This window comes from Macaca mulatta, chromosome 16 (genome assembly GCF_049350105.2).
Source record: "Macaca mulatta isolate MMU2019108-1 chromosome 16, T2T-MMU8v2.0, whole genome shotgun sequence".
NCBI classification, from domain to species: domain Eukaryota; kingdom Metazoa; phylum Chordata; class Mammalia; order Primates; family Cercopithecidae; genus Macaca; species Macaca mulatta.
In genome coordinates, this window is record NC_133421.1 from 86,917,691 (window position 1) to 86,944,371 (window position 26,681).

Consider the following 26,681-nt stretch of genomic DNA (forward strand, 5'->3'; position numbering starts at 1 on the left):
ACTGTAGGTTGGTTTCTTGGTTTGTACCAAACTGTGTAGGCTCTGACTTTGTGTAATAAAAGCAGGTTTTATTTTATATGTGGACTTTCTCCCCTAAAGCTACCTTTTTCATACTAGTAATGTCTTTCCAGACTTTTTATTATGAGTAATGCTCATTTTTTAAAAAGTTGATAGAGAAGTACTGTGAACACCTGTATGCATGTCCCCTAGGTAAATTAGCACGTTTGCTTTCTCTCTCTCTCTTTCACAAACACATGTGCACATACATTTTGTAGAAACATTTGAAAGTAAGTTGCTTTATATCATGACACTTTACCCCTAAATACTAAAACATGTATTGCCTAAGAATAGATATTCTTCTGTCTAGCTGTGATTTTTATCACAGGCAAAGAATTGTGCACCTGTGGTCCCAGCTACTTGGGAGGCTGAGGTGGGAGGATCGTTGAGCCAGGAGGTGGAAGATGCAGTGAGCCAAGATTGTGCCTGGGTGACCAGAGTGAGACCCTGTCTCAAAAGAATACAAATACAAAATAAAAAATGTTATTATATGAAACGCATGGTTGCATTTCCTCGGTTGTTCCCCAGATGTTTCAATAGCTATTTTTACTCTAATCCAAGAGCTAATGCAGCATTGCATTTGGTTGTTCTCTCTTTAGATGCCTTTATTCTAGACAGTTCCTTGCTTTTTTCTGTTTATCTTTTAAGACACTGACATTTTTGTTTGTTTATTTGTTTGTTTAAGCGTCTAGGGTGGTTGTGTAGAATGTTCCATAATTTGGGTTTGTCTGATGATTTTCTCCCGAGTAGCTGGGATTATAGGCATGTGCCACCATGCCTGGCTAATTTTTGTATTTTTAATAGAGACGGGGCTTCACCATGTTGGCCAGGCTGGTCTCAAACTCCTGACCTCAGGTGATCCGCCCGCCTCAGCTTCCCAAAGTGCTGGCATGAGCCACTGCACCCGGCCTGGTGTCCTCATGGTTATTAGCTAAGGGCCAACCATCTTTGTCCTGAGGGCTGCAGAAGCCTGTGGTGTTGGTGTTTGTGTCTGCTTCTGCTGCGTCGCGCCAGGCTGTCCGGCTGTCCGGCTGTCCGGCTGTCCTGTCGCTGGGGCTCAGTTCAGTCATTTGGTGAAGGTGGTGCCCGTGAGGTCTTTCCATTGTAAAGGCACCCACCTTTGTTCCTGTGTTAAATTTATCTGTGATCTGCAGGATGATAATTTGAGACCCTGTCTCTTCTGAACCCCTTTCATTAGCGTTCATTGATGATCCTTGTCTGAATCAGTTATTACACATTGGTGGCTGGAAAATGGTGATTTCTTAAACACTCCCTCTGTGTTTATTAGATTATTTTTTTACCTGTAAAGTTTTCTCCCCTGTTGAGTATCACTGTGTGGCTTATAATGCTTTGCCACCTTTTTTCTTTCTAGTATTCAAATTATCCCACACTTGGTGAGTGGAGCCCCTTCAGGCTGGTTCCTCTGTCCCTTAGGCGTATCCCTGTCTGTCACTGGGCACTCCCTCGTCTCCTGGTGGGAAACGTTTCTACCTCACCTTGACCTTCCCGTGCTCCAGACGCGTAATCAACCATTTCTCCAAGCAGCACGGATTCCTTTGTCATAAGGAATGTTATTTGGAAATCAAGATCTGGTTGCCAAGTGTGCTCATCAGGAACTCAGTTGTCATTGCTTTTCGCCCCTTCCAGTGGAAGGAGCTAGGAGCTAGGACGTAGATTGATGTTTTTAATCAAATTAGAATGCTTCTGTTTTTCAGGGCCTGCTTACACACTTAGTAGACACTTTCGTGGCTTGTAGCTCATGCTGAAAAACTCTGGTTCTGGTACCTAAGCCACCCCAGAGATGAAAGTTACATCTACTTTTTGCAGTCTTTTCATTTCCAGAACCGTCCACAGTTAGAACTGTATATGCTGACAGTATGCAGAATTCACTGACCTTAACAGATCTCTGAAAGACGGTCAGGGTAAGAGAGTGCAGAAACAAAAGGCGGGACTGATCTTTTTATTGAGTAAGCTTGTATTCTATGCTTCAAAACATGTTTATTGAACGATGACTTTGTTTTAGGCATTGAAGTCCTCGTTCTGCTGAGGATAAAAAGTCTTTGCCCTGCAGCCTAGCAGTGCATTTGGTGGCAGAGTGACAGGCTGGGAAGAGAATGTGGAGGAGGTGAGAGAGGCGCTTGCTAACTGCCCCTGACACTGACAGAGCTCTGGAGAGGTCAGCGCAGCTTCTGAGTTAGCTGCTCCTTAGCCTGGATACCTTAAATGCCATCTGGTTGGTCATGCCAAGGTAGAGTGAATGTCTATGCAAATATGAGTCTACATGGATGGATAATTTTACAGGGAAGGGAACGTTTTTAGTGTCGTTGAAATTCAAGGTGAGGCTGCGTGGGTGACACCTTCTGCTGACCACTCTATTTCAAGATTTGGAAGGATGGTGTGTGTATTTTGAAAATGGCCTAGTTCACGTGCTTAAATGGGAGAGACCCTAGCTAAGGCTACATCTTAGTAAGTGCTTACTCTGCCCTTTATGTCACTTACAAAGATTCATTTTGTTTGAAACCTTTGTAAGTCTCAGTTTCTTGGTACGTCATAGTACTGGAATGTACAAAGCCAATTTTTTTTTTTTTTTTTTTTAAGTAGAGTGCAGTGGAAGTCAGTTTAGATGGTTTTCAGTGTCCGTGTAGAACAAATGGTAGCCAACCTGTTTTCCTGGATTGTTCTTGTTTGGTACTTAATAAATTCTTAGGCCTTTGAATGGGACTTATCTGTGGTGGGATCTGAGCAGGTGATTAAACTTCTTAAGTGTTGTTTACATAAAGTGCATAAAGAGACAGATACTGAGTGATTTTTCAAGACTCTGGCAGGATTCAGAATACGTTTGAGTAGAAGAGGGGAGTAGATATATTGAGTAGAAGAGGGGAATAGTATATATATAAAAAAAGAATATATTTTTAACTTCCAAAGTAAGAACACTTAAGAAACACATATAATTGGCCACCACATGTGGGTTTTGCATCCTTTCCAGACCATCCTGCGCCTGACTCTGATATTAATTTTCTGAAAATGTGACTCTGGCCACCTGTTCACGCTCCCTCCATCCCAGCTCCTGGAGAGGAAGGCCAGGGCCTTCTATCTGCGCCCGGCAAGGCATGGTCTGTGCCTCATCGTCATGCACCACAGAGACCCCCGGCCTCACCTCCCACCACTTCCCTCCCCTGGGGGCTTTGGGTCCGTGCCCCCACTGGAGGTCGCCTTGCAGTCGCACTCCTGAGTTCTTTCCTGGAAACGCTCTCCACCTCGCTGACTGTGAACAGACCCTGGCACGCTTCGAGGCTCAGCATGTGTGCCTCCTCTCTTTCAAGGCTTTCCCCACCCCACCCCTCCATGCAGAGCATGTTCTCCCTCTTCTGCCTCCTGGCAGCTGCTTATCCTTCTCACCCTCATGGATGCTGTTGACTCCCTTCCCTCCCTCCTGTAGTGACTAGCTTGGTCCCTTGTACGTAGGCAGCTGGAGTGTAGCGTGTGCTTTTCACATTGATTTAACCTTGTAACGTTGTGGAGAGAAAGTGAGATACACGCAAGAAAACTGAGGGTGACTTTGAAGGAATTGTAGTCAAAACCCAGGCGGAGGAATTCCTGTGATTCTCTAGTCCTTCTGGGATCTTGGCGGCAATGTTTGTGATCTGTGTATTACTTCTACTCAGAAGGGCAGTCCTGTTGAAGGTAAACATCAGGGAATTGCTGCCAGAAAGGGAGTGTTTTTAGTATGATAATGCTCTGAAGCTACTTGTAACTTGTCAGAAGTAAAATCAAAGCCGTTTGTGCCATTTTCGTTAATATTTTTTAACACCAGAGGTTTCTTCCTTAACTCTGTTTTTGGTTGTGATTAATTTAAGATGGGAATTCACAGTTTTTACCCCACCTCATTTTTTAGTACATGTTGAGCATCTCAAATCTAAGTCCGAAGTCCGAAATGCTCCAGATGAGAAACTTTTTGAGCACTGACGCGATGCTCAAAGGAAATTCTCATTGGAGCATTTTGGATTTCGGATCTGTGGATTTGAGGTGCTTGACCAGTAAGTATAATAGAGCTATTCCCAAGATCCGAAAAAAATCTGAAATCAGAAGCCCTTTCTGGTCCCAGGCATCTTGGAGACGGGATGCTCAACCCATACAGTCTTACAGAGGGGTGACATCTATCAGTCAAGCAAGAGTCATCCTGCAGTACCTTCCTTTATAATGAGGCTGACCATAGGGGCAGGCGCTGGATTTCCTTTTTCAGGTTCCTTCTTACAGCCTGGATTCTTACTACCCTATGCCCCCCTCACCCCTTTTTTTTGCGATGGAGTCTTGCTCTGCCACCCAGGCTGGAGTGCAGTGGCACCATTTTGGCTCACTGCAGCCTCTGCCTCTCAGGTTCTAGTGATTTTCCCACCTCAGCGTCCCTGGTAGCTGGGATTACAGGTGTGTGCCACCATGCCCTGCTAATTTTTGTATTTTTGGTAGAAATGGGGTTTTGATACATTGGTCAGGCTGGTCTCAAACTCCTGGCATCAAATGATCTGCCTGCCTTGGCCTCCCTAAGTGTTGGGATTACAGGTGTGAGCCACCGCACCCGGCCTTATTACCCTATATCCTATGGTTTCCTGTTCACATGCACCATGAGCTACTGGATTTCCTTTTTTTTTTTTTTGAGACAGGGTCTTACTCTTACTCTGTTGCCCAGGCTGCTGGAGAGTGCAGTGGTGCAGTCACAGGTCACTGCAGCCTGCACCTCCTGGGCTCAGGTGGTCCTCCCATGTCAGCCTCCTGAGTAGCTGGAACTACAGGCATGTACCACCACACCTGGCTAATTTTTATATTTTTTGTAGAGACGGGGTTATGCTGTGTTGCCTAGGCTGGTCTCAAACTCCCAGGCTCAAGTGATCTGCACACCTGGGCCTCTGGATCGATTAGGTTTTAATATGAATTCTGCAACATCTTTAGTTTGGTAATCTTTGTGGATTGCTACAGAGTAAATTATTCACAAGGAATAATATTGAATAATTTAATTATTCACAAGGAATAATCTTGAAAGATCTCATGTGTTCTTTACTCATCTTCCCCCGGTGATAACATCTCGCAGAACTGCGTGCACTGTCACAGGATGCTGCCGTGCGTACAGTCGAGGCGCAGCATGTTTCCCAGGCACCCAGGTGTCTCTCTTGTGGCCCTTTTACAGCCACACCTGCTTCCCTCCTGCCCCCACCCCTTCCTTAGCCCCTGGCAACCACTCATCTGTTTTCGGTTTCTAAAGTTTTGTCTTTTGAAGAATGTTTTGGACATGGAATCATACAGTACGTAACTGCTGAGGCTTTTTTTTTTTTTAGCTTAGCGTCATTCTCCCACAATCCATCCAGTTCCTCGCATGTGTCAATAGTTCATTCTTTTTTTTGCTGAGCAGTGTTCTCTGGTGTGGCCGCGGTGCAGTTCGTTTAGCCTCGCTCAGGAAGGACGTCTCTGAGTTGTTCCCAGTTTCTATTATGAGGAACGCTGCTGTGAATGTTTCTGTGTAGGGTTTTGTGTGAACATAAGCTCTCATTTCTCTGGGATAAATGCCCAGGAGCGCAGTTGTTGGGTTGTATACCGTTGCATGTGTAGGTTTTAAGAAGATACCTGTTTTCTGGAGTGGTTGCACCATTTTACATTCCTGCCAGTGATGTGTAAGGGATTCAGTTCTTCCACATCCTAACCAGCATTTGGTGGTGTCACTGTGTTTTATTTTAGCCATTCTGTTAGTCGTATAGTGATACTCCTTTGTGATTTTTTTTTTTTTTTTTTTTTTTTTTTTTTTTGAGACGGAGTCTCGCTCTGTAGCCCAGGCTAGAGTGCAGTGGCTGGATCTCAGCTCACTGCAAGCTCCGCCTCCCAGGTTCACGCCATTCTCCGGCCTCAGCCTCCCCAGTAGCTGGGACTACAGGCATCCGCCACCTCGCCCGGCTAGTTTTTGTATTTCTTAGTAGAGACGGGGTTTCACCGTGTTAGCCAGGATGGTCTCAATCTCCTGACCTTGTGATCCGCCCATCTTGGCCTCCCAAAGTGCTGGGATTACAGGCTTGAGCCACCGCGCCCGGCCAATGGCCCTTTTCTCTAATGAACATCTCTCGTGTGCTTATTTGCCATCTGTGTATCCTCTCAGGTGAGATACCACTTTCTGTCTCTTGCCCATTTTCTAATTGGACTTTTGTAAACTCTTGAGTTTTTTTTTTTTTTGATCATGGTAAAAGCACATGAAATTTACCATCTTAACCATTTTTAAATTTCAATTGTGTGTCAAAAGACAAAATTACAACAAATTTAGTGTATGTTAGTGTATGGATCTAAATTGGCTTTTTTGGTTCCAGAATCAGGCAACACCTCATTCTATAAAATAGAATTCTGTGAAATAGAGTGAGTGTTTTCATGAGCCCAGCAGAGGAAGGTGGCTTTGTAGACAGAAAAGGGGTGAGGGAAACAGGCACAGAGAACAGCAAGCAGATGGGTGGTTTCAGAGTGGCTTTCCTTGCAAAGGTTAACACAGAGGGAACTTCCTTATCACGCTGGCCCACACTGGCCCGTTTGGGGGATTCGCTGTTCTCTCTCTCCTGATTTCTTGGAAAGTCAGATAAACAGCTTACTTTTGGCTTGGTAGTGTGGAGGTTACCAAGAGGGACTCCATTTTGGTTTGGTGGGCTGGGCCTGGTGCAGGAGCTCAGTCCAAACCAGTGTTCTCCTGGTTCACTATACATATGTTGAGTTTTGAGAATTTTTTATGTATTCTGGGCACTAGTCCTTTGTCAGATACGTGGTTTGTAAATACCTCCTCCCATTTTGTAGTTTGTTTTTTCATCCTCTTAACGGGTTTTGTTTTGTTTTGTTTTGAGACGGAGTCTCGCTTTGTCACCTGGGCTGGAGTGCAGTGGCTAACTACAAGCTCCACCTCCCGGGTTCACGCCATTCTCCTGCCTCAGCCTCCCGAGTAGCTGGGACTACAGGTGCCCACCACCACTCCCAGTTTATGTTTTTGTATTTTTAGTAGAGACGGGGTTTCACCGTGTCTATAGCCAGGATGGTCTCGATCTCCTGACCTTGTGATCTGCCCGCCTCAGCTTCCCAAAGTGCTGGGATTACAAGCGTGAGCTACTGCCCCTGGCCTTAACAGGGTCTTTTAGCTGATCAAATGTTTTTAACTTTGATGAAGTTCATTTTATCTATTTTTTCTCCTATGGATTGTGATTTTGGTGTCACATCCAAGAATTCTTTGCCTAGCCCAGGATCCCAAAGATTTTCTATCTTTTTTCCTAAAAGTTTTAGTTTTGTGTTTTACATTTAAGTCCCTGATCTTTGAGTTACTTTTTATACAAGGTGTGAGGTTTAGGTCAAGATTCATTGTTGTTATTGTTTTTGCCTATGGATGTGTAATTGCTCCAGTAACGTGTTGAAAAGACTGGCCTCCTTTCTTTTCCCCATTGCTTTTCCATCTCTGTTGAAAATCAATTGGTGTTTCCTGACAAAGGTGCAGATACTAAAAAATAAATCAGTTGGGTGTATTTGTTTGAGTCTGTTTCTGGGTTCTGTATTTTGTCCCATTGATCTGTATGTCAGTTACCCCTCTCCTAATACTAGACGATCTTGATTACTGTAGTTGTATAGTAAGCCTTAATGCTGGGGTGACTGATTCCTCCCAATTTATTCATCTTTTCAAAGTTGTTTTAGTTATTCTAGTTCCTTTGTCTTTCTATATAAATTTTAAAACAATCTCGTCTATAGTTACCAAAACATCTTGCTGGGGTTTTGTTAGGAATGATGTTAGTTATGGGGAGAATTGAGATCTTTACTAGGTTGAATCTTCCAATCCATGGACATCGAGTGTCTTTCTCTTCTTTAATGAAAGCTTCAGATGTGAAGACAGACAGTTGTGGCGCTGCCCGTTGCCGTGCACCGAGAGGTGCTGTTCCAGGGAGAACACGTTCAGCGGCAGGACATCAGGATGTGTCTTTTGCTCACTTCCGCTTTTTTTGTTTTTAAATTTATAGGCCTATGAAAGGAGGTTCCCTACGTGTCCTTTGATTCCGATGTTCGTGGGCAGTGACACTGTGAATGAATTCAAGAGTGAAGATGGGGCTATTCATGTCATTGAAAGGCGCTGCAAGCTGGATGTCGATGCACCCAGACTGCTGAAGAAGGTAACGGGCAGAAAGGGCGTCTTGGAGGGCACCTCCCGAAGACAACACGAAGTTACACTACAGCTTCTGTGCAATTGGATGTTACTAGTTAACACTTTTTCTCTCTTTTTTTTTTTTTTTTAAGATTGCAGGAGTTGATTATGTTTATTTTGTCCAGAAAAACTCACTGAATTCTCGGGAACGTACTTTGCACATTGAGGCTTATAATGAAACATTTTCCAATCGGGTCATCATTAACGAGCATTGCTGCTACACCGTGAGTAATCTGTCACTCCGTGGAAGACGTTCTGCTGACATGTGGCTTCTGAGGATTGTTTGATCACCATTTTAAACAGTGCATCTTTTTGTCTTAGAGGGTAGTTCTTCATTAGATGTTGTCACTTATTTCTCATGTGTAGGAGGAAGGGTACCAGGTATGGTCTCCTGCAGAGTAGATTATGTTGTTGTGGCAGTTAAGGCAGCTAAGTGATGCCTTGATTTGGTTTTGCTTTTGTTTTTTTGTTTTGTTTTGTTTTGTTTTTTGAGACACAGTCTCCCTCTGTCACCCAGGCTGGAGTGCAGTGGCATGATCTTGGCTCACGGCAACCTCTGCCTCCCAGGTTCAAGGGATTCTCCTGTCTCAGCCTCCCTAATAGCTGGGATTACAGGCACACGCCATCACGCCAGGCTGATTTTTGTATTTTTAGCAGAGAAGGGGTTTCACCGTGTTGGCCAGGCTGGTCTGGAACTTCTGACCTCACATGATCCACCCCTTGGCCTACTTTCTTTCTTTCTTTTCTTTCCTTTCTTTTCTTTTCTTTTTTTTCTTTTCTTTCTTCTCTTTCTTTCCTTTCTTTTTTTCTTTTTTAGATGGAGTTTCACTCTTGTCAGTCAGGCTGAAATGCAGTGGCACAGTCTCAGGTCACTTTAACCTCACCTTGCAGGTTCAAGTGATTCTCATTTGTCAGCCTCCCAAGTAGCTGGAATTACAGGTGCTTGCCACCACGCCTGGCTAATTTTTGTATTTTTAGTAGAGACAGGGTTTCACCGTGTTGGCCAGGTTGGTCTCCAACTCCTGACCTTGTGATCCGTCTGCCTCAGCCTCCCAAAGTGCTGGGATTACAGTCATGAGCCACCACGCCCAGCCTTAAATATTACTTTCATATGCCACTTCTTTTCTAGTCTCACTGTAATGTGTTAGAAATATCTAATGAAGTACCAAGATGTGTGCCTTTAAGATTAGTGCCGCGAGTGTTTATCTGTCTTAGTGTCTTCACTGCTTACCACCCTGTGTCAAGAACTTCTTTTATCGGAATTTTAGAATACTCTGCTGCCAGATTGCTGTATTTCTGCCCTTCTCCCCTGCAGTGTATCCTTAACACTGAATTCAAAGTGATCTATTTAAAGTGTGTCAGATCAAGTCACTTCTCTGGGCTCAAAACCCTGGAGTGTCTCCGCAGTTCACCCAGGGGAAGAGCCCAGAGTCCTTATGGTGGCTTGCAAGGGCCTGAGTTCTCTCCTGGTCACACCTTTCCTGTCCTCCTTGCCATGCGGTGGGCATCCCTCAGGGGCTTTGGCTCCAAGGTGCTCGCTGCCGTGCTGTGCTATTCCTCCCTATGTCTCTAGTCTCACCTCCTCCCATCTCGGCTCAGGTTACCCCTTCTTGGCCAGCCCCAGCCACCCATTTAATTCTGCAGCCCGACACCCCAACCCCCAGTCTTTATTTTTTTCCTTCAGAGATGGGATCTTGCCCTGTCACTCAGGCTGGAGTATAGTGGCACAATCACAGTTCACTGCAGCCTCCACCTTCCAGACTCAAGTGATCCTTCCTACCTCAGCCTCCCAAGTAGCTGGGACTATAGGCACATGCCACCACACCTGGCTAATTTTTAAATTTCTTTGTAGAGATGAGGTCTTGCCCTGTTGCCCAGGCTGGGCTCAAACTCCTGGACTGAAGCCATCCTCTCACCTTGGCCTCCCAAAGTGTTGGGATTACAGGTGTGAGCCATCATGCCTGACCCCTATCCCTGGTTCTTTCAGCCTGCTTCAAGGTTTCTTTTTTCCATAGCACTTACTTATCTTTAATTTTCTTACATACTGTGTTTCTGGCTGATTGTCTCCTCTGTTAGACTCTGTTGAAAGCTTCCAGGGCCAGTACCTTTTTGTTCATGATGGAGAAGACTATTGAGTGAGTATGTTGAATGAATGAAGCAAGAATGAAAATGAAGCTCTCCTTTTTTTTTTTTTTTTTTTTTGAGACAGAGTCTCGCTCTGTCGCCCAGGCTGGAGTGCAGTGACGCGATCTCGGTTCACTGCAAGCTCCGCCTCCTGGGTTCACACCATTCTCCTGCCTCAGCCTCCCGAGTAGCTGGACTACAGGCGCCCGCCACCTTGCCTGGCTAGTTTTTGTATTTTTAGTAGAGATAAGATTTCACTGTGTTAGCCAGGATGGTCTCGATCTCCTGACCTCGTGATCCGCCCACCTCAGCCTCCCAAAGTGCTGGGATTATAGGTGTGAGCCACCGCACCTGGCCGAAGCTCTCTTTTTATAGTCATCTTTGAAGTGTTTTTGAACAATTATTTGGATCTCTTCATGATTTCGAATGTTGGTCCTGATTTTGAACATGATTTTGGCATTTTTTCCATCTGCTGTCTTTGTGATAGTAGCATTATTAGTAAAGTAAGTGTTTCTTCTGGTTCCTGGTTAAACTGAGGAGCAGACAAATGATGTTCTGTTGTCAGCTCAGTCAGTGAGATGATGTTCTGTTGTCAGTTCAGTCAGTGAGAGTGCTTTCTCTTTATCTGCAGGTTCACCCTGAAAATGAAGACTGGACCTGTTTTGAACAGTCTGCAAGTTTAGATATTAAATCTTTCTTTGGTTTTGAAAGTACTGTGGAAAAAATTGCAATGAAACAATATACCAGCAACATTAAAAAAGTGAGTGTATCTTGGGATTTTGTGGCAGAGGGTGGGCAGGAGTCTCTGAGATGACCCGTCTTTTTGGAAGGCTGGGGATGGGTTTAGCGAAGGATTTGCAGCATTTCTTGGGTGGAAGACGCTGTGATCCCTACCCCCGCCTCATCTTTAGGTATAGGGGTTAAGGTGGTGCTGGTTGCTGATGGGGGAAGGAGGTGCCTGTCGCTCACGCTATGACACTGTCTGCCTGGAGTTGCTGAGAGAGGTAGAAGTTGGGGAGAGGCAGCAGCAGCTGGCACACAGCACCCAGGCCTTGCAGCAGGATCGGGAGGAGGCCTGGGGGCCTGGGGAGGTGCTTGCCAGGCAGGCTGCCCCCCTTGGATTGTCAGTTCTTCCACGGAAGACCTTCCTTTCTCATTTTTGTGTTGTTGCTCATCAGTTGTTATGGAATTGTGGTTTTGAAATCTATCCATGTGGGATTATGGAGTGGTTTTTGAAGGCTCATTTTCAGGGTACTGCGTTGAAAAGAATTGAAATTGAGACAGAAATCATATATTGAGTACAAGTACCATAAATCAGCATTTTAAAATAGTCATATAAAAATTCCATCTCTTTAGATATTAGTTCCTAAACCTTGGAAAAGAACAAGTAAAATAAACACACAAAACCATTTGGCCTTTTTTTTTTTTTTTTTTAATTTGGTAGCAATTCAGTTTTATTGGTGTTTAAAAAGCTTGTGAGGGACTGGGCGCACTGGCTCGTGCCTGTAGTCCCAGCACTTTGGGAGGCTGAGGTGGGCAGATTGCTTGAGCCCAGGAGTTCGAGACCAGCCTGGACAACATTTCGAAACCCCATATTTACAAAGAACACAAAAATTAGCCAGATGCGGTGGCACATACCTGTAATCCCAGCTACTGGGGAGGCTGAGGTAGGAGGATGGCTTGAGTCCAGGAGGTCAAGAGTACAGTGAGCTGTGATCATGCCACTGCGCTCCAGCCTGGGCCACAAAGCGAGACCCTGTCTCAAAAAAAAAGCTTTTGAGGCTCACCATCTTCTGTTGGCTAGAAAAAAAGAAAAATCTTGGGAGGGATGAATGATTTGAATATTGAATATATATTCACCTTTAAATTGCTTTTGTTTTAAAGGGAAAGGAAATCATTGAATACTACCTTCGCCAGTTAGAAGAAGAAGGCATAACCTTTGTGCCCCGTTGGACTCCGCCTTCCATCACGCCCTGTTCAGAGACATCTCTGTCATCCTGCAAGAAACAAGTAGCGTCCATGGCCGTCGTCATCCCAGATGCTGCCCTCAAGGAGGGGCTGAGTGGTGATGCCCTCAGCAGCCCCAGTGCACCTGAGCCCGTGGTGGGCACCCCTGACGGTGGGTCTGGCAGGGACTTCATCCCGAGAGCAAGGCTAGGGAAGTCAGCATGGCCGCTTTCTCTCTGTTCGCTCTGCCTGTTCCCGCTTCCTTGGAACATTAGATTACTCATAAAGAAAAGACCTGTCTCTCGTTTCTGGCCCTTGTCCTCTAACGTATGTAACACACTCATTCTACTTTCCATTAGATTTTTTGTTAATAGGTTGGAAGGGTTATATCAAGTTATTTTTATTCTTTTATAGATACCGGAAGGTGTTTGTTTGTTTAAGAAATGGGGTCTCACTGTGTTGCCCAGGATGGTCTTGAACTCCTGGGCTCAATCAGTCCTTCTGCCTTGGCCTCCCAAAGTGCTGGGATTATAGGTGTGAGCCACCACACCTGGCCTAAGGAAGGAATTTGTTTGTTTATTTATTATTTATTTATTTTTGAGACGGAGTCTTACTCTGTTGCTCAGGCTGGAGTGCAGTGGTGTGATCTTGGCTCACTGCAACCTCCACCTCCCAGGTTCAAGTGATTCTCCTGCCTCAGCCTCCCGAGTAGCTGGGACCACAGGCATGTGCCACCATGCCCGACTAATTTTTGTTTTTTGTTTTTTTTTTTGAGGTGGAGTCTTGCTCTGTCACTCAGGCTGGACTGCAATGGTGCGATCTGAGCTCAGTGCAACCTTTGCCTCCCGGGTCCAAGTGATTCGCCTGCCTCAGCCTCTTGAGTAGCTGGCATTTTAGGCATGCACCACTATGCCTGGCTAATTTTTATATTCCTAGTAGAGATGGGGTTTCACCATGTTGGCCAGGCTGGTCTTGAACTCTTGATCTCAGGTGATCTGCCCACCTCAGCCTCCTGAGTAGCTGGGATTACAGGCGTGAGCCACCAGATTTCTTACATTCTTGAACACAGTAGCTCTATTCAAAATAGATTTAGATTTCCTGGATTTTTTTTTTCATAAATTTTATATCTTGTGAGTCCTTTTTGTGTTATGTTCCTCTTGAAATTAAAACAGTCATTAATATCTCTTACAGTCACGAATAGTATTGTGATTTGGCAATAGAGGTAACTCAGTGGTAATCAGGGAAAGATAATTGAGTCAGAAAGTTGACCTGTGGTTTAGTCAGTGATTGATCTCAAAGCCTGTCCCTAGAGTCCTCTAGGGTATCTGGTTTACATCTGCCATCTCTGTGGTTTCATTTGCCTCTAAGACTCTAGGACCACACGTTAACTCCACTGAGCAGGAAGACTTTGGGAGCCTAAAGCTCCAGTGTTTTTGTTGTAAATAAATGTCACTTACATTCCAGACAAACTAGATGCCGACTACATCAAGAGATACCTGGGCGATTTGACTCCGCTGCAGGAGAGCTGCCTCATTAGACTTCGCCAGTGGCTCCAGGAGACCCACAAGGGCAAAGTGAGTGTCGGTACCATGCCCAGTGTGCAGGGCCAGAGCTACGTGAAATCATGGAATCTCTTCCTGCTCACGGTCACCAAGAGTAATGTTCCCAACTTCCACAGCTGGGAAGCTTTCTTCCAGTTTAGAAGTCATTGAATTTGTGTCTCTGTGGAATCTAAGTCCTTCATAGCAAGTGATGATTCATGACTAACTACATTTTTCTAGACTTTACAGAGCAGGGTCTGGCTACAGACAGTGTCACATCACAAAGCAGCATGTGTTCCAAGTATTCATACGTTCAAATTTTCAGAAGGTGTAAAAAGAGTTCAGAGATTTATCAGAGATTAGAAATGTTTGAGCTTTAATTTTCAGGTTTTTGGTGAAATTTTAGCCTCATAAGGGTGTAGATTTTTATGGTAAGCCTTTTGTAGTGAGCAGAGCCTGGTATGTATCTAGCAAGTTATTGGCATTATTTAGTAAAGGAAAACTAGGCGTGACTTGTAGTCGGCCTGATCTCTAATTCTGTCAGCCTGGTTGCTACAGAACAAATAACTGAGTGCCGTTGAATACCAGTCATCAAGAAAACCGCTGCAGTAATGATGGTCACCATTTGTTGTCTACTTACTGTGTATGAGACACTGTTTTCAGGCCTTTATTCCGTCCTTCCAGCAGCTCTCTCTGGTGGTGTTTTTTCACTGGTTTTACACATGAGGAAACTGGGGCAGAGAGAAGTGAAGTAACCTGCCTGAGGTCTCACAGCCAGCGAGTGGTGGGGTCAGGATTTAAGCCCAGGCCATTTTGTTCCAGAACCTACATTCTTAACCACTTCCACGTAAGTGTGGTCCTTTCTGAGTGAAGATGATGCCACATCAGTAGGCCACATGCTTTTGAGTTATTTCCCAGGAGTTGGGGTCATGAGTAGCTCATGTTCCCACCCCCTTCTTGTTCTCCTGACGGACCAGCCTCTGAGTTGGTAAGCACATGGCCACGGAGGAAGACACTTAGTCCACGCGACACTCAGAACACGGCCTTGGTCTTGTTCTTCATTCAGGGAGGCCAACCTGTTGATTGACAGTAATGGAATCTGGAGAAGATTCCTATATGTTAGTCAGCAATACTGCCACACCATGAAAACCCAACATGCTTTTTTGTATTCTGACTTTTTCTGTGGTTTTTGTTTTTAATTATCTTAAGTCTTATGATCAGTCATAATTTTTAACTGTGTGTGTATCTCCTCTACTTTAATCTTTCTAATAAGTTGGCAAAAGCACCATTGCCAATCACATAGACACATGGTAGTTCTACAGTTTTATGTTTTTGAATTCTTTTTTTTTTTTATACAGAGTCTTGCTCCATCACCCAGGCTGGTGCAGTCTTGGGTCACTACAGCCTCTGCCTCCCAGGTTCAGGCTATTCTGCTGAGGCTCAGCCTCTTGAGAGCTGGGATTAGCTCTGCCACCATTCCTGGCTAAGTTTTGTATTTTTAGTAGAGAACAGGGTTTCACCATATTGGCCAGGCTGGTCTCGAACTCCTGACCTCAAGTGATCCACCTGCCTTAACCTTCCAAAGTGCTGGGATTACAGGTGTGAGCCACTGGGCCCAGCCTCGAATGACTTTTTAAAGACAATGCTAAATTATGACTTAGTCTGACTTAAGTAGTAAAGAATTGAAAAGTGAAGTTTAACTTGCTACTATTTCTTGTCATACTGACTTTTAAAAGCATCTGACCTTATAGATTATCTATAAAATGTGAGAAGTGTTAAATATTCCTTATTTGATATTACACATAAACTACACTAAAATGCCTTTTAATAAGTAAAGGGAACCATTTTGGATACAGGAAATTCTAATTAGATTGGCATAGTTAAGGCCAGAAATATAAAGTAAATATTGCTGCTTTATCTTCAGCCTTTGCCTTTAAGAGGCAAATAAATAGAAAATACAGGTGAGTCTTGCTGGATTCTGAGGCAGTGAAGGGATTTCCTCGGTATTTAAATAGAGTCATATAGCCAGTTATGTAAACCCAGATATAAAACCAATCTCCAGTAGGTTTTAAGATGGCATTTACGATCTTTGTGAAAGTTGAACATTACTAGTGAAGTCTAATCATGTCTTTAGAAGGGGAAAGCAGTGTAGCATTACTGAATCAGAATTATTAAAATTCAAAAAAGCGAACATAGTCCTTTAACCACAAGCCAGCCTTAGTTAAATCAGGATTGCCCAACAAAAATATTCTGATGATCGTTCATGATCTGAATTCTTGTGTATGAGATCTATTAAATTATGATACACATTAAAAAGTTATGACATTTCTGTTTTCTAATAAGGCAGTGACCAATTACTACTCATTAGTAGCTTTTTTGAGATAAACTTTCAAGTCTGCCCTTTCTGTCTTCTTCTTTTTTTTTTTTTTTTTTTTTTTGAGATGGAGTTTCGCTCTTGTTCCCCAGGCTGAAGTGCAATGGTGCGATCTCATCTCACTGCATCCTCTGCCTCCCGGGTTCAAACGATTCTCCTGCTTCAGCCTCCCAAGTAGCTGGGACTACAGGTGTGCACCACCACACCCGGCTAGTTTTGTTCTTTTAGTAGAGACAGGGTTTCTCCATGTTGGTCAGGCTGGTCTTGAACTCCTGACCTCAAGTGATCCGCCTGCCTTGGCCTCCCAAAGTGCTGGGATTACGGGCATGAGCCACCACACCCGGCCAGTGAAGACCATTTTTGTTCCAGGGATTCTCCAAATACCCCACCAGTGTGTCCTCACTCCAGGTGATGCCTTTGTTCTTATTGGCATCTGTATATAAGAGAATCTGGCAGTCTGGCCTGTCTTCTGCCCAGAGAGACTGTGGAGATGTGGCCCAGTCTTGTGCTTGCTTCCCTTTTCCGTGGTGTGGCACTGGGCACCCTTCGGAACAAAAATCTTGCCTTTCTCAACATCATCCATGTTTAATTCTCTTTTGTTGCTGGCACTATGAAGGTTTCCATTCAGAAGCCAGGTGTCCTGCTCTCTCTTTATTCTGACTTTTTATTTAAATGCAGTATGTGTACAGAAAAGTGCACAGATCATAGTCATTCATAGATCCGTTCATAGAATTGAAGCATTTGATGTTTAGGGAATTATTTATGCCTTCGCTCTACTTTGCAGAAACTAAAATGAAATACCATAACGATTATTCAAACTGATAATGCTGATTTTCTCTAGAGCAGTAAGGGAGATTTTTCTGGTACCAGCTCATTTTAAATAGTATAATAATGCAGCTCACTGTTGATTAAAAGTGGGAGTTTTAGGCCAGACCTGGTAGCTCACGCCTGTAATCCCAACACTTTGGGAGGCCAAGGCAGGAGGATCGCTTGAGCTCAGAAGTTTGAGACCAGCCTGGGCAACGTGGGGAAACCACATCTCTACAAATACAAAACTTAGCTGGGTGTGGTGGCGTGTGCCTGTGGTCCCAGCTACTCAGGAGGCTGAGGTGGGAGGATTGCCTAAGCCCAGGAGTTGGTGGCTGCAGTGAGCTGAGATTGTGCCACAACACTCCAGTCTGGGTGACAGAATGAGAGACCCTGTCTGCAAAAGAAAAGTGGAAATTTTAGGGTCTTATTCCCTTAACAACTTTTTTTAGTGCAGTTAATGTGATCTCAGCTCACTGCAGCCTCCACCTCCCAGATTCAGGTGATCCTTCTGCCTCAGCCTCTGAGTAGCTGGGATTACAGGCATGCACCACCATGCCTGGTTGATTTTTGTAGTTTTGGTAGAGATGGGGTTTCACCATATTGGCCAGGCTGGTCTCGAACTCCTGAGCTCAAGTGATCCACCCACCTCGGCCTCCCAAAGTTCCCTTCACATCTGTTAACGTTGCTTAGAAACATCTTTTTCTCTCAATAGATTCCAAAAGATGAGCATATTCTTCGGTTTCTCCGTGCGCGGGATTTTAATATTGACAAAGCCAGAGAGATCATGTGTCAGTCTTTGACGTGGAGAAAGCAGCACCAGGTAGACTACATTCTTGAAACCTGGACCCCTCCTCAGGTCCTTCAGGATTACTACGCGGGAGGCTGGCATCATCACGACAAAGGTACCGGATGGAGTTGAAACTGTGTTTCCGTCATTGTCTTGATGTGTGGTTGAAGATATCTTCCAAGGCCTCCTTCCCTGGAGTTGAGTGGGGCCCCTTGAGTGCATCGTTTCTCCTCACTCTGAGAATTTGGCACCTTCCCCAAGTTGAACAGACTGATACGCTTCCCCGCGGGCACACTCCCATCCCGCCCTGGGCAGGCAGGAAGGGCCTGGGACTGCTCTTTCCTCATGGATGCTCGTCATCCTTGGGCAAATGACTTGATTTCCTCGGTGCAGTACAGTTTGTTTTGACCTATTAAAAAGGCAGCAGTGCCTATGGCAGAGTGTTTTCAGTAGCGCAGTGTTAACAAAGGGACTTTTCAATGACCTAAACCCTATGAGAGCTTAAAAAGGTTCAGCCAGGTTTTCTACATCACAGCCGTGAGCACTTCAGTTCTGCTTTGGGAGTAAGACCTGGATGAAGGTGATGCACCTAAAATGAAGAGTGGTTTAAATGAGAACCGTGAAACACAGTTCCCCGAATGCCTTCCATACCCTGCCTTGCAGGAAGACCTCACTGTCAAAACTACGCTCTCTTTCCTGAGCCAAAGTTTGAGAGCTGGGCAGGGTGGAACTGGAAGCATCGGCGGGAGGGAAGCACTGTAGAACTGGCTTTTTCCCTCTAAGCAAGTCCTTTCAGAGGACTTGCTCAAAGCTCTGCTTTGTCTGGAATTACCAATTCATGTTTTGTATTTCTCCAGGTTAATTGTAACTTTATTAATTTTTACTGGAAACATAATATGTATATTTATATTATTCCACTTTGTTATAGGCCTGCCCGTAAAAGGTTAAAAAGTTTGTAGTCATTGACAAATGTTTTTTTTTTTTTTTTTTTTGAAACAGAGTCTCGCTCTGTCGCCCAGGCTGGAATCCAGTGGCAAGGTCTCAGCTCACTGCAAGCTCCACCTTCCAGGTTCAAGCAGTTCTCCTGCCTCAGCCTCCTGAGTAACTGGGACTACAGGCATGCGCCACCATGCCCGGCTACTTTTTGTATTTTTAGTAGAGATGGGGTTTCACCGTATTGGCCAGGCTGATCTTGAACTCCTGACCTCATGATCTGCCCACCTCGGCCTCCCAAAGTGCAGGGATTACAGGCATGAGCCACTGCACCTGGCCTCAACAAATGTGTCTTATTAAACGTTGGGAGAAACTTTCTGTAAATAGACCTTTCCATAAGATTTTGGAGCACATAAAAATGTTTTGCTTTAAGTAGACCAGGTCTAGAGCTAGATTCTCCTGGGAGATGAAGTTCACTAGGTGACAAATACAAGATAAATGTTACCCTCCAACCCTCCGTCCCATGTCAGCATGGCACTGCTGGTCCTCTGTTAACCACAGAAGACAAGTCTTGGTTCCTTTTCAGGAGCACGATCCGTCTGCATTCCTTCTGCTGCCCCTTTTGGGACAGTGCGGCAGGAGGCTGGGTAGTGCTGACTCCGGGGATACACTGTGGCCACCAAGATCTGTTTCCCTTTGTGTGGATGGCTCATGATGATAGGGGGCAGTATGGGACGAGTTAGGCTCCTCTCAGGCGGCACCCATTAGACCTCCAGGCTATAAAGAAGTAGAGCCAGGCCAGGTGCGATAGCTCACTCCTGTAATCCCAGCATTTTGGGAGGCCAAGGCAGGAGGATGGCTTGGGCCCAGGACCTCCAGACCAGTCTGGGCAACACAGTGAGATATTGTCTCTACTAAAAAAAAAAATGGAGGCCGGGTGCGGTGGCTCACACCTGTAATCCCAGCACTTTGGGAGGCCGAAGCGGGTAGATCACCTGAGGTCAGGAGTTTAAGACCATCCTGGCCAGCATGGTGAAACCCCGTCTGTACTAAAGATAACAAAAATTAGCTGGGCGTGGTGGCACACGCCTGTAGTCCCAGCTACTCGGGAGGCTGAGGCAGGATAATTGCTTGAACCTGGGAGGCGGAGGTTGCAGTGAGCTGAGATCGTGCCAATGCACTCCAGTCTGGCAACAGAGCAAGACTTCGTCTCAAAAAAAAAAAAAAAAAAAAAAGGAGGCCCAGCACGGTGGCTCATGGCTGTAATCCTAGCACTTTGGGAGGCCGGGGCGGGTGGATTGCCCAAGCTCAGGCGTTTGAGACCAGCCTGGGCAACACAGTGAAACCCCGTCTCTAGTAAAATACAAAAAATTAGCCAGGCGTGGTGGCGTGCACCTGTAGTTCTAGCTACTTGGGAGGCTGAGGCAGGAGAATCGCTTGAACCCGGAGGCAGAGGTTGCAGTGAGCCAAGATCACACCACTGCCCTCCAGCTTGGGCAACAGAGAGAGACTCCGTCTCCAAAAAAAAAAAAAAAAAAACAGTCGAGCCAACACAGGCTGCCTGGTGGGGTTTTAAGGATTTTTAGAATGTTCTCATTTATCTTGGTCCTTAGAGTGGGAATTGAAGGAAGCTGGCTTTTAAAAATCTTGCATTCAGTTTTTAGTAATCTGTGATATGAAAAAAAATGATTTTCTAAAAAAGAAAAATTTAAAAGTACTCTGTAGTCATAGAAGTGTCTGGATAGTTTGATGTTCCCTTGCTGTTGAAAATCAGAGCTCTTGGGCAGCCCCAGTTGTTCAAGGTGAACCCAGCTTATGGGCAGTGGTTCAGACTGAGCCCAGCATATAGGCAGCCCGAGCTGAGCTCCAGCCGGATTCCCCTCGTCCCAGCACAGCCTTCTATTTCCAGGACCCTGCACAGCTACTCTGTCAGTTGGTTTTTGTTTTTCTCATTTACAACTTTTTGGGGTAAATATTGGACACACACCCCCCATCACACACATAAATCAGTTGCTGCTTCTGAGAATCAGAAAGATCTTCAAGTACTCCTAGAATATAGGCGAACACATTTCCCCGTTAAGGGTCTTAGAGTTGTATCCTCAGTTTCAACTGGGATGGTGCCGATAACTCATTCCTCCCCTCCTCTGCAGATGGGCGGCCCCTCTACGTGCTCAGGCTGGGGCAGATGGACACCAAAGGCTTGGTGAGAGCGCTCGGGGAGGAAGCCCTGCTGAGATACGTAAGTGCGCGGCTGCGAGACTCCAGGCCTCACTGTGGCGTCACTTTCTTTCTCTGCCAGTAGGATTGGGGTGTTAACCAACCTGTTAAAACAAACATGAATTGCTTTTGTAGTTAGAACTGAAAATACATTAATATCATCTTAAAATTTCAAAAGAAGACGCAGAAGTTATCACAGTGTCTCTCACAGTGGAAGCATCAGCGCGGCAGTCAGGTCTCCCCCGAGATGCCTGTGTAGCAGCGGTTCTGAGTCTTTCCATTCACTGCCACATGGAATTGCCCTCTCCTGGGACGCCACTCACAGCAGACCTCTTGATAGCTTTCTTTCCACTGGCCCTTAACGCGAGCTCTTGGCATCTTTCTCTAGACCGTCCTGAATGCCTGCTGACTCCAGCCAGGCCCCGCTCCTCTGCTGCTGCCATTGGCAGCGGTGCGTCCCCCTCGCAGAGAAGATGATGGTCCTTCAATTTGAAAACAAACAAACTAAAAAGGCACATTTATAACCCCATTATCCTGAAATATGCACTTTTGACTTTATTTTTTATTATGTTGAGATGGAGTTTCACTCTGGTTACCCAGGCTGGAGTGCAATGGTGTGATCTTGGCTCACTGCAACCTCCGCCTCCCGGGTTCAAGTGATTCTCCTATCTCAGCCTCCTGAGTAGCTGGGATTTCAGGTGCCCGTCACCATGCCCAGCTAATTTTTTTTGTATTTTTAGTGGAGACAGGGTTTCACCATGTTGGCCAGGCTGGTCTTGAACTCCTGACCTTAGGTGATCCTCCCGCCTCGGCCTCCCAAAGTGCTGGGATTACAGGCATGAGCTCCCCCTGCCTGGCCAGCTTTTTTTTTTTTTTTTTTTTTTTTTAAAGAGACATGGTCTGACTCTGTTGCCGAGGCTGGGGTGCAGTGTCTATTCCTGGGTGTGATCACGACTCACTGCAGCTTCAAACTCCTGTCCTCAAGCGGTCCTCCCACCTCGGCCTCCTTAGTAGCTGGGACTACAAACACTACCACTGAGCCTGGCTCACTGTTGGTATTCCCTTGTGTATTGTGTTAGTCTGCCCCCACCGCCATGTGTGTTTATATATCCCCATATGCACACGATCACACATAAAAATGGGGATGGTCTTTATCTACAGGGGAAGGGTTTGTTAACCTAAAGCAAAGGATCGCTTGAGCCATGCCTTACGTCTGTTCTAAGGCTGCCTTTTCTCTTGGCTGGCACATGTGGTATCAGAGTGTTCCCACACTCACAGACGCTCATCTGCTGTTCCCCTGCGCTTGTTCTGAAGACAGAGCCCCAGAGCCAGGCCCCTGCTCCTCTGGGGATTCCTCTGCACCTCACTTTGGATAGTCGTTACCTTTGATTTGCCGCACACGACAGTGTTTGTTCTCTGTCAAGAGTAAAATATTTTTGTTGGTGGTGATGTGTTTAGTTAGCGCATGTGAATGTGTAAGAAAATCTGCATAGGTCACTTTTTTGGTTTACATACTTATCTGTAATACGCTGTTAGTGTCCCTCTTCCATAGCTGGACGGGGTAGTTTTAGTCTTAGACTAATCATGGACAATTTTCATGCCCTTTTGTATGTAGGTTCTCTCCATAAATGAAGAAGGGCTAAGGCGATGCGAAGAGAATACAAAAGTCTTCGGTCGGCCTATCAGGTAGATGTGGGATTTTGTTTTTCCTTTCAACTTACTGAGAAAACGCATTAAATATTTCTAGTTGATTTTTGGAATTAAAATCTGCTTATTATTTTCCAGGGTGCTCTAAAAGGTAGAAAAGAGGTGAACATGTAATATGCTAGTGACAAGGGACAGAACACTTAGGGTTTTTTGACCCCAGGCGTTGCTGTCACATCAGCCTGAGTGGGTTGGCCTGTCTGCTTAGTCTGTGCGGGCTGTGGGAGCCCAGGGCTGCAGGTCCTTTGCTTGTTTTTGCCTCCCCTCCCCACTCAGATGACTCTGTGTTCTTAAACCAAGCTTTAAGTTATAGTAAAGAGTTCTGAAAATGTTTAGTGATTCAAAGGTTGACATTGATAAGGGTGTAGATGGTTCGCTGGGATATAAGTTCCGTGAGAACAGGGATTTTGAGGGCCTTTTGCTGATTGCTGTATTCTCAGCTCCTGAGACAGCGCTTCTCTCTTTCTCTTTCTCTCTCTCTCTCTCTCTCTCTCTCTCTCTCTCTGTCTCTCTCTCTCTCTCTGTTGAAGCATAGCCCACTGCAGTTCAGATACAATATGTGTTAAAATACCAGCTGTGTGCCCTGTTGATGGCAGGTTAGTGGGGCGGTTTAGCACGTCAAGGACAGCACAGTGTGGCTTTGCTTGCCGGCTCACTGAGCATATCTGAGAGAGCTTTTCATGCATTATCAATCAGCCTTAATTGCAGTTTCAGGCCTTGGTCCTACCACACTGATCCTGTGTGTTTTGTATAAGTAGATATAAACAGAGTTCATAGCACTATAATTTTAAAAAACTGATTATGATGTATTTGGAAATAGCTATAAATGACCAAAAAGGAAAAAAAATAAGAAGACGTAGTTTGCTAAGTGTGCTGTCTGTCGAATGAAACACCTCTCTGCACAACCGCAGCTCGTGGACCTGCCTGGTGGACTTGGAAGGGCTGAACATGCGCCACCTGTGGAGACCTGGTGTGAAAGCCCTGCTGCGGATCATCGAGGTGGTGGAGGCCAACTACCCGGAGACACTGGGCCGCCTGCTCATCCTGCGGGCGCCCAGGGTGTTTCCTGTGCTCTGGACGCTGGTGCGTTGAGATGCTTTTTGCAGTAACTGTGAGCCATTTGGAAAGCAGACACGCATGCATTCATATATGTGTCTGTGACCTAAAGTCCTGACTACTTAGGAAAAAAGCATGCAAAGCTATAAGATTTTTCAAATTAAGAGAGGGGAAAAACAAAATTTGAGTGTCCTAATGCCATGCAACTAGACTTTACAGAAGAAGTATATAAACTTGAATTTCCTCCCCCCACCCTCCCACTCAGAATACCACATTGTCATTTTAATCTTGGACACTCAGGCAGCAGAGAAATGTGACTGCATGGCCTTCTCCTCCTCACAGGTTAGTCCGTTCATTGATGACAACACCAGAAGGAAATTCCTCATTTATGCCGGAAATGACTACCAGGGTCCTGGAGGCCTGCTGGACTACATCGACAAAGAGATTATTCCAGATTTCCTGAGTGGAGAGTGCATGGTATGTCTTGAGGCGAGGAACTGCACATTTGGCCCCTTTTGCAGGTGGGAGAGGTCGGTGTTGATTTGCGCAAATGATTTTCAGAACTTCCAGTCATTTGGATGTTTTGTTTTTGTTTTGTTTCTTTTGGCCGCCATTTCTCTGATCCAGGGTTAAGTTAAAGAGAACCATTTAAGTAATTGTTGATACTGTACATTTCTTCATTATTAAATAAAAATGAGAATTTGTTGTAGAATATAATACAATTGTAGCTTGCTTTATTCACACGGCTTTGTGTGAATCAGATCTTTAAACCATTTTAGAGGAGCTGTCATATTTTAAAAAATGCTATTAAAAAATTGAATGTTCTCAAAATGTCCCACCTGCCCCTCCCCCTCCTTGTTTTTTTATGGAGACGGTGTCCGGCTCTATCACCCAGGCTGGAGTGCAGTGGCACGATCACAGCTCACTGCAGCCTGACTTCGTGGGCTCAGGTGATCCTCCCACCTCAGTCACCCAAGTAGCTGGGACTATAGGCGTGCACCACCATACCTAGCTAATTTTTTGTAGAGACAAGAGTCTCACTATATTGCCCCAGGCTGGATGACTTTTTTTTGTTTTTTTGTTTTTTTTTTGAGATGGGGTCTCGCTCTGTTGCACAGGCTGGAGTGCAGTGGCGTGATCTCAGCTCACTGCAGCCTCTGCCTCCCAGATTCAAGCGATTCTTCAGCCTCAGCCTCTGAAGTAGCTGGGATTACAGACATGTGCCACTACCCATAGCTAATTTTTTTATTTTTAGTAGAGACCGGGTTTCACCATGTCAGCCAGGCTGGTCTCAAACTGCTGACCTCAAGTAATCCGCCCACCTCGGCCTCCCAAAGTGCTGGGATTACAGGCATGAGCCACCGCGCCTGGCCTGGATAACATCTTTAAAGTAAAAACACGAAGGGAAGTGGTTCTCAACGTATGTTTGGGGTTTTTAATACACTGAGTTGCTGGGTGACGAAGCAGAGGCCTTCTCTTCTTTACCCTGTATTCAGAGAAGCTCAGAACCTTGGGGTCCTTGTAGGCTTCTAGCCCATGGCGCACCGTTGTGCCATGGGAGCATTGCGGAAGCCAAAGCCTGTAGAAGTCCCAGTGACTTGTTCCATGGCACACTGTGGCGGCTGAACGCACAGGGGGTGAAGCTTCTTATCAGAAGGGCTCTCTAGTCATCCGTCATATACAGTTACCCGTTAGAGATGTGTACCCACTGGGTTTGACTCAGGTATTTAGCTAATGAATTGGACATTCGGGACTTTGGACTTTCTGAATGGTTCGAGAAATTTAGAAAACGAATTTAGCTTTCCCTTCATCAGTTCCACTTTAAGGAAATTACGGGCATCCTCACAGTGCAATGCAAAGAGCAAGTAAGTTACAGTAAAAGTTACAGGACCAGAATTTAGCAAGTGCCTGTGAGGTTAAACTGCAGGCTCAGGTTTGTAGAAACCTCTGAACTCCTTTCATATGAGCTAGCCGTCCCATGCTGTTGCTGTTCAATTATGACGCAAAGAATTGAGCCGGAGCACAAGGAGACCTGCCTCACCGCCAGTCGCACCTGTTTGTCACATGCCGACCTCCGTAGTGTGTTTGTAATGCCGAGCGTCTCTGTGGTTAATTGAGCTGTCTAAAAACTCGGGCCTTCTAAGACTTCTTCACCACCCTCCTGAGCTGCTGTTCAGGCTGGTAGTTGAAAGGAGGTTGTTCACTTCTGCTCTCTGGTGGCTAGAGGTTACTAACCAGGGGTCAGTTTGGTATTTTTCCAACACGACATCGCTGCTTTGACACTTTGCAGGCTGAAGACTGAAGTGTTTTTCTATGTAGTTGCTTCCCAAGGCTAATAGAAAGGAGGACTTCGATTTTATGAACTTTACTGTGGAGTCATTGTATAAAGGTCAATTAGGAGATTTATGATATGTACAAATTCTAATTCAACTTGTTTCAGGCAAATTCAAAAGAAGTTCTTCATTAGTTTTTGGCTGGTGTTATAGACCAGTCATTTGACTTGAGACACAAAACATTATTCATTGATTCTATATCTTGACTATAATTTCCTACCATAAAAATGATGCCTGTGGCTATTGAGAGCAAAACTCTTTTCTTAAAGTAACACGCTTCCTTTATAGCGCATTATAAAGACGCTAGTGCTTCTGTGAGCCAGCTTCAGTAACTGGGGGCAGTGCCTCACGCGTGTTAGTAGGAATTCTATGCTACTTCAGCTTCAACTTGTTCCTGTTTATGCAAAGTAAAACACATGTATTTAAGTGGTTTTTAAAAACATATTGCTCAGCAGTGCAGAGTATTTTACGACCCTGCCAGTGTTTTCCGTTTTCTCAGCAACTTCCAGGAGTTAAGCGCAGGAGGATGGTGCTGGCTGGCGTGTCGGGGTTTCGTGGGGTTGGTTTGTGTTTGCACAGGTTTCACCACTGTGTTTCTGCT

At 45.2% G+C, this 26,681-nt stretch overlaps 1 protein-coding gene across 5 annotated transcripts in view; it reads left to right on the plus strand.

Moving 5' to 3' along the window:
* SEC14L1 (SEC14 like lipid binding 1) overlaps window positions 1–26,681 on the plus strand; it is a 75,595-nt gene that overhangs the window by 41,883 nt on the left and 7,031 nt on the right. For 4 of the 5 annotated variants that reach the window (NM_001258116.1, XM_077968854.1, XM_015120347.3 and 1 more), the window contains 10 exon segments: window positions 8,073–8,222; window positions 8,347–8,478; window positions 11,010–11,138; window positions 12,263–12,497; window positions 13,790–13,899; window positions 17,763–17,952; window positions 20,921–21,009; window positions 22,603–22,673; window positions 23,603–23,774; window positions 24,090–24,224. In NM_001258116.1, the coding sequence (NP_001245045.1) occupies window positions 8,073–8,222; window positions 8,347–8,478; window positions 11,010–11,138; window positions 12,263–12,497; window positions 13,790–13,899; window positions 17,763–17,952; window positions 20,921–21,009; window positions 22,603–22,673; window positions 23,603–23,774; window positions 24,090–24,224 (1,413 nt within the window). 5 annotated transcript variants of the gene reach the window in all.